The sequence below is a fragment of the Sinocyclocheilus anshuiensis genome, unplaced genomic scaffold (assembly GCF_001515605.1).
Source record: "Sinocyclocheilus anshuiensis isolate Anshui unplaced genomic scaffold, SAMN03320099.WGS_v1.1 scaffold862, whole genome shotgun sequence".
In the NCBI taxonomy this organism is placed as follows: Eukaryota; Metazoa; Chordata; class Actinopteri; order Cypriniformes; family Cyprinidae; genus Sinocyclocheilus; species Sinocyclocheilus anshuiensis.
This window is the reverse complement of record NW_015539882.1, coordinates 450,662-459,281: the sequence shown is the minus strand read 5'-3', so window position 1 is coordinate 459,281 and position 8,620 is coordinate 450,662. Positions and strand designations below refer to the sequence as shown.

Here is an 8,620-nt window from a genome sequence, read left to right as displayed (position 1 = left end):
AGATTTTATCAAAAATATCTTAATTTGTGTTCCGAAGATGAACGAAGGTCTTATGGATTCGTGATGGTGAGTAATTAATGACAGAATTTCAATTTTTGGGTGAACTAACCCTTTAATTAAGTCGTAAAAATGTACAATTAAAATAAATTACTTTAAAATAACAGCAATCAAAATAAAACATGAAAATTAAATATTTTATTGGTTTGCCTTCATGTCATGTAAGCATTTTACAAAGGAAAATTTAAAAGATGAAAAAGAATTAGGTAGAATCAATAAATTACAAATAATTTATTGCTATTGTGTGAATTTATGTAAATCATATAATCAATAAAACAGTAACTGTAGTCTGATTACGAGTATTTAAAATGTAATATACTCTAATTATGAGTACTTCATGAGTAATTCAGATTACATGTAATCGGTTACTACCCAGCTCTGTCAGCTAAAAGTATCAATATTTAGGAGCATAATAGCATATAAATTGACTGCACAAAACCTGTTGAAGAACACCAAGATCCTATAACAACTCGGAGATTGCACTCAGAAAACATGGTTATGCTCGAGCTGAAGGGATCCCCCGAATTTGGTGCAGATTCGCCACGCCTTTACGGAGATATGGCCGTTCAAAGTTTAAATGGTTTTCCAATCGACTTAAGCTTTAAAGCGTTTCATCCAGGTCGCCGTAGCAAAATCCCCGCGTCGGTAGCCCCCCGGGATCGCTAGATCGGTCGGCGCCGGACCGCGAATGTAACCAGCCGTAACTCCCGAACCCATGGGGCTATCGACGCGGGGGTGGTTCTCATTCGAAAGAGAGCCTCGAGACTTACACTCGATTCGCATTCGAGAGGGTTCCTCGAGCTGAAGGGATCCCCCGAATTTGGTGCAGATTCGCCACGCCTTTACGGAGATATGGCCGTTCAAAGTTTAAATGGTTTTCCAATCGACTTAAGCTTTAAAGCGTTTCATCCAGGTCGCCAGTAGCAAACAATGGAGCACGCTCTGCTAGTAATTACACCATTTCAAGCATTTTATCTGTGTTATATGTTCTGTAAAAAAAAAATTTCATATTGGCGGCATATCGGCGGCATATTTGCCAATACCAATATATTGATGACAGGCTCATATCGGCCGATAATATCGGCTAAACGATATATCGGTTGGGCTCTAGTTGTGAGCAGAGGAATTCTTGGTAATGAGCACACTCAGTCAATTATTAAGAAATGACAGTACATTTATGCCCTGATTCAGCTGACAAATTAGCGAATTCCACTGTCTCACACGATTTTTCATTTTTCTCCTTTCTTCACACTTTTTCTCTTTCACTCTTATTAACACATGCTAAGTATACATGAAGGGTGCCCGTTTGATTAGCAGAGTTCATCTTTTGCTGTGATGCATCTGTCTCATTTTCCATAAAAAGGAGATAAAATCTATCACAACATTCTCATCATGTGAGACTGAGGGAAACGAAATCTAGCACCTGATAGGATATGACCCCTCCATACACCTTCACAAGTGGGCGACACCTCAGAATCACACCTCCTACTGGTTTTCTCAGTATACTGACTGCCCTCACACAGAGAGCTCAATGTCAGGCCAAAAAACTTCTGCAAACTGCGGCTTTTCTCCGAGGACTTAAAAGCGACAATCACAACCACTTCCTCTTTCGCTTCTTTAATTTGTCTAATAATTCTGTATGTGTGCAGTAGATTTTTATTCAAATGTTAAGAGGTTAGTTCATCCAGAATTAAAACATTTCACACAATTTTCTTATTTTCATATCATCTCAAACCTGCATGACTTTAGTGGAACACAGGAGCTGTCAGGTAGAATATTCTGCTATAAAGTTAATTTGGAGTTAGTAAGATTTTCTTTTTTCTTCTTCAAGAAATAACATTTTTTTTCAGCAAGGATGCACTAAATTGACAAAAAAATAATTAAAAGCGGTTCTTTTGAACGTCTAATTAAAACAATTCTGAAAAAAATGTATCATGGTTTTCACAAAAATATTAAGCAACACAACTTTTTTCAACATTTACAATAAGACATTTTTCTTGAGCACCAAATCAGCATATTAGAATGATTTCTGAAGGATCATGTGACTCTTCACATGAAGAGTCAGCTCTACCATCAAAAGAATACAAATTATATTAAAATAGAAAATAATTTTAAACTGTAATACTATTTTTCAATATTAAGGATTTTACTGTATTTTTGATCAAGTGCAGCCTTGGTATGCATAAGACTTTTTTTTTTTTTTTTTACTTATCGACCCCAAACTTTTGAATAGTAGCATACAATAAACACTGTCAAGCCCTGCACTACATTTGAAGCCTTCTAAAGAAATATTATTGCTTTCTATGGAGGGGATGGCATAATTTGAATTAAATAACTTGAATTTCTGTCTGTTAGCTATCATATGGCTACAGTTGATTTGAAATATAGCATACAAGTTGTTAAATGCATTAACCAGCTTTTTGTCGGCTTATTGAAGTGCACATGAGTGATATGTGACAGGAACGCATCGATAGTGCAAAGCGCATCCGAGCAGAGCTAGCATTTTGCAGGACAGAAAGAATGAAATGCATCACAAACGCAGACTCTTTCATGATCCAGAAAATTCTAAAAATGTGTTGGACTAGTTTTACAGTGCTTATCTGTCACTTTATTCAGTTTGTGTTTTTTTATTGTACAGAAAAGAGCAGTATAAACATTCGACCATTTCCTCTCGTGTTGCACAGTAAATAAATAGTCATATGGGTTCAGAATGACATGAGGATGAGTAAATGATGACAGGGTTTAAATTTTTTGGGTGAACTAATCCTTTAAAAGTATTGCATAATGACAAGAGGTTCAATTTGACAGACTGTTTAACTACATCACCACTCGTGGCTTCAGTGTCAAATCAGACACTTTTATCGGTGATCTCTTCATTTAAAAAACAGATCAATAGTATTCTCCTCTCAGCATGCATCAATCATACCCAAATTAGCAGTCTGATCACTGTGGATGAAAACCAAAGAGATGATGCGAGTCTTTTCACTTTCAAACAAAAAAAGAAACACCAAACCAAAGAAGTTCAAGCACCCCAACCTGTTCAGACCATGTCAAACCGTGCAAAACTTTTCACAATGACCATCAACAACTTAAACCTTATATTTTCCTGAATGTTGTTTGCAAACAAATCAACCTGTCCAAATATGCACTTAAGTATTTTTCAGTTGAAAAATCGGACTCACACCCACTAGTTTTGAGCAGGCGAATAATCGTTCAGAGAAATGGAAAGACGTATAAGAAAACATATGAGTCTTGACACGTCTGAAAATACCACACGTATAACGCAAGAGTTGCTGAGCCACTAACAGGTAAGTGCAAATCTTTAAGGGAGGGAGAGGGAAAACTTTGAAGCAAACAGCTGAGGGAAATACAAAACATGTTTATGAGACTGAACTGGATAGATCTATAGAGCCAATCATACATTTGACTTGGCGTACACCATTATTTACCTTATATACTTGTCCATAGGTCCCATTTCCCACGAGCTCCACCAGCTCAAATATGCCCGCAGGGTCCTGAGGGGAGAGCATAATAGAAGAGGAGATTAGCTTGCATTATCCTGTCATTGAACATCAAGGAGAATCACACATACTGTATACACTGAGGTCATCATAAATGCTGACACTGCAGTCATTAGACCTAACAAAGCATGTCAATTAAAGTTAAATCTGTTTGCACATTGAACATAAAAGCCTATTAAGGTATCCAATGAGCCAAAGCCAGAAAATGAATTTTGAAACAAACACTGACGCTAAATTACGTCCTATTTCCTGCAAACAAAAACAACCTTTTTTCCAGATTTTTTACCCCCCAAATTTCAAAGCAAATAATAATAATGTTTAATCTTTTCATACCAATAATCAGTTACCACTGTGCTGTTATGCAGAAAATTCTGCCTTATTGGAAATGTCTGCAATCATGCCTGACATATTAAAGATATTTTTAGCACAAGAACCAATAATATCTACCTGACTGTGGCGTTTCTATTTAAAAGTGACGGCAAAACACATTATGTGTTGGTGGTGGGAATATAAAAAGCCAACAAGACTGAAATCAAATCACTCTTACTTGTCATTTTCAGTTAATAAAACTAAAGGAGTTACCAGAACTGTCAGAGTTCAATTCAGCTCCAACAAGCATGATGTTCATGAAAATAAGCACGACCAATAAATAATGCAATACACCTGGAACAATAAGCAAGACATGTTGCCATGGTAATCCGACAATAGCTGCCATTCATGTCACCAGAAGGGTAATTTATGAAATATGGTTCAGTGAATTCACAAAAACATGCATAACAGCTTAAGCTGAAGATGAAGCTGGTGGAACATGAAGGATAGATACAGGGTTATTTAGATGAATATAAATGTACTGAAGGGATGTACTGAACAAGGTGTGCGTTAAAAAAAAAAATACAATGGCAATACTATGGTAAATGGTATCATGGAGAAAGGTGTTATTGAAAAAAGTTCATTTGTTAGCCCTTATCGACAGCCCTGACTTGAAGTGCAATAATGGCACCTGCACTCTCGATCAATGAGAATCTCAGAGAGGCGGGTCCTATATACTTTGGGAAATCCAATTGGCTGTATTCCCACTAACTGTCAAACACTTTTTCTGGTAAGTGCTCTAAATGCCTTAGTACGTGAATATGGAAATCATACAGTTTCATGGAATACACTCTCGTATACGCACACGAAGACTGACACGGAAGAGAAGAGTCATTGAATAAAGTCGTTATTTTTGTTTTCTTTTTGCACAAAAAGCATTCTCGTAGCTGCATAAAGTTAAGTTTGATCTGTTGATGTCACATGGACTATTTTAACGATGTCCTTACTACTTTTCTGTGCCTTGAACGTGGTAGGTGTGTTGCTGTCTATGCAGGGTCAGAAAGCTCTCGGATTTCACCAAAAATATCTTAATTTGTGTTCCGAAGATGAAGGAAGGTCTTATACTGTAGGTTTGGAACAACATGAGGGTGAGTAATGACAGAATTTTCATTTTTGGGTGAACTATAACTTTAAAAAGATTTAGGGCCTGTATATGAAATAAAAGCTGTTCTTTTTAAATTTATGTTAGTCAAAGAATCCTAAAAAATGCATCACAGTTTCCACAAACATTTAAGCAGCACAACTGTTTTTGTTATTCATCATAATTTTTCTGAGCAGCAAATCCGCATATTAGAATGATTTCTGAAGGATCGTGTGAAATTCAGCTTTGTCACAATAGAATAGTTATTCTAAATTATGATATTTCACAAATACTGTTTTGACTGTATTTTTGATCAAATAAATGATGCCCTGTTAAGCTTAGAGCCTTCTTTCAAAAACATTATAAAATGTTTAAACAGCACTGTATGAAGTACTATTTGACCTTTGGATATACTACAAAAATAATTTTCTTATATTGTTTTCCAGTAACACAATATCTAATACCGTGACATCCCCTAAAGTACTTTTTTGCACTATTTCATCTGAAGACTCAAGAATCATTATAAATTGCAGCCAGAAGGAAGTATGCCTGCCTTGGAACAGCCGGAAAATAAACATGAATTTACAGTAAATTAAAAGCACATGGGTACAAGCTAAAAGTGGAATGACACAGTATCAGCTCAGATTCTTTAAAAGCAAGCGTGAGTTTTAACACCCAGCCACAGAGTCAGTGTGGGACGAATTAGGTCAGCACAGTGCTCTGCGTTCGGGCAGAGACCTTACTCTCAACGTCACTGCTGCTGGTTGTGAGACCCAACGGAACATTACACGCCTGCACCGTCACCGTACCTGCAGGAACATCTTCTTCCTGTGATTCTTTTTAAATAAACACTCACGTATCTATCTTACATAACTCGTGCATGTGCCTGAACCTGCATGACACTTCGTTCCTGAAATAAGACTGAAAACGTACAGTTCTTTACAGAGAAACATGCTGGAGAATGGAAGGCATCAATTTTGAGACGGTTGTTCTCTCGAATAGAATGTTTTGCCTCCAAAACGCATTCCTACAGATGGACAGGCATGGGGAAAAACTGCTGACCAAAATAAGACCACCACATTCTGCTTACGAATGTAAAGATGCTTAAAGTGGCCCATGTTTCTCCAGGCATTCAGCAGTTTTAAATGATACACCATTACTTCTGCTGCTTCAACCGTTTCAGAAAAATAACACAATGAGTCAGACTATTTTTTAAGAAGCAAGTTCATATTTCTCATGGAAAGACACCTCAGGCATCGGGCTAACATTGACAGAGTACACCAGCACTCCATCAGTGCAAATGTAGCACCCTCTGCATTTTTCCCTTTCATTTTCTCTATAGGGATTTTTAAAAAATTCCTCAATAAGCTAAGCACTTAACCAAACCAGCCAGCTTTGAGATGATTCACATTATTACGGATGATTCGCAACAAAATATACCTGAAAATATGAAAAAGGGACCATTTGTACTGTAAAAAAATATAACTAGATAAAATAAACATTTCAATTTAAAAAGATTTTTTTTAAATATATACTTTATTAGTTTAATATAGAACAAAATAATATTTTAATGTTTTTGAAAGAATGCAACGTACCAAAGCTGCATTTATTTGATCAAATTTGATCATTAAGTCATTGTTTTAATATTACATTTAATTTAAAACAAATGACAAAAAGAGTAAAATATTTACACCATTTACACAAGTTTGGGATTGGTAAGATATTTTAAAAATTTAAAAATTCCTAAAATATTGTAAAAAATATATATATAATTCAACACAGGTATGTAAAAATGCAAATGATACTATACTACTTTATGGCTTCTACAGGAACTTATTTAGTTCATAGTAGGTCTATCTTGAAAGCTTTAAATGTTATTGTTAAAAATTTAATTTCTCTATGGAGAAAATTAATAGGAATTTACTAGGATTTGCACAAATTACAGTGTCTAAGAATTCCCAGATTAAGCAACAAAATACTTGCAACTTCACAAGGCGGAAACATACTCTACACAAATGCAGACATTGGGCTTGACTCATGCATTGAGAGCGTGCAGTTTTGTACTACATACTTAAAGTGAATTCTTCCATTACGGTCACAGTAACAAGTACTCAACCACAGAGTTGCTTCAAAAGCCATTAAACCAGTATTCAGGTTATTCAAGTAGATTCTAGAAGCACGTACATTTTATCTTGGTTACTTTTTAAATTGTTGCTCCATCATAAAAGTAGTTGACCTAAAAGAGTCAAGTAATTTACAGTTTGCACTGGGAACACAACTTGCACGTTATGTTGTGAATTTTGCTCAGACACATTTCAGACACATGCAACAGCGCATAAAACTAAGAGTAGCATTTGCATTAACTATGTTTCTTTGCGCAAAAAAACTACTACATACTTTACTTTTTTTTTGTAGTAGTATAGTTTTGAGGAGAAGGCAGTGTAGTAATATTATGGAAGTGGAATGGTATATAGCTATTGATGGAATCAAAGCATGCTTCAGTCACACTGTAGCTTTAAACCCCACCTGTGTCATTAGCATTTTGGCAGGGTCAATCCCATAAGGACCATAAGTTAAGTGGTCCACTTTTTGAGTGGGAGGCCATTCACTTGTTCTCTTGAAAACACCACTAAGGAAGGCGCCCATCTGCAAAGCTTTACTGAAGTGCTGAATGTTACGCTTTTAATTAGAAGTTCTGGTTTCGTACAACGTCGTGTCCTTTTTAGAAAACTTACTTTGTTGAAGACTTTCAACAAATTAAAAATGAAAACATGCGATTTATACTTAGTATGTGTTGTGTGGGATTTGTATGAACATAATGAAACAAAAAATAACAGGCCCACATAAAAAATACACCAAAATGACTGATTATTAAACATAAAAGCCCTGAACCGTCTTTAGTACTAGCCGTTGTAAGTTGAACTAAACTAATCTGAGCTCTCCAATGGAGAAGAAGTTGCATGTAAACAAAACCCTATAGTCTAGAGCAGTGGTCACCAACCTTTTTAGGCCCAAGATCCCTGAACTCGGCCTTTATGAAAGACAAGATCTACGCCATTCTTTGTGTTCTTTTTGAAGAATTTTCGGAGCCTGATGAAATCGGTATAAATACGTGTTTAATACTGCAAAATTCGCTCAATGGTACAGTCACTGCCCTTGCCGCCCAGATTAAAAGAGAACATCCCAATCGAGTGAAGGGATTTGTGGAAACTGTGGTTCCTAATTATTGTGATCCAACATTTGCCTCGCATTTCAGGATGAAAAGACAAACATTTCAGGTGAAGGATAATCCACTTCTTGCCTCCGAGACGGTGTTATGATCTATATTATTTTTATTGTGAGTATTAGGCTTATCATTATTGCTGATCACTGTTGTTGTGCTATGTTATTGTAGTATTTACCATTATATAAGATCAGAGGAATATAGAAAGGGTTTTGAAAATGTCACTCCACAATACAATAGCAAAATATATAAATATGTATAGTATTTTTATGTTACATTAATCAGTATTTAGCACACAATATAAGACATTGCAATTACTAAATGATATTTAGACAGACTTAAAGAAGTTCCAGATCTATACTTGTGCTC

General features: G+C 35.8%; 1 protein-coding gene across 2 annotated transcripts in view; it reads right to left on the bottom strand.

Moving 5' to 3' along the window:
• Nucleotides 1-8,620, bottom strand: part of LOC107685441 (traf2 and NCK-interacting protein kinase-like) — a 73,980-nt gene that overhangs the window by 53,287 nt on the left and 12,073 nt on the right. For both annotated transcript variants that reach the window (XM_016482020.1, XM_016482021.1), the window contains exon 2: nucleotides 3,507-3,572. In XM_016482020.1, coding sequence (XP_016337506.1) covers nucleotides 3,507-3,572 — 66 coding nt within the window. The remainder of the gene's footprint in view (nucleotides 1-3,506; nucleotides 3,573-8,620) is intronic.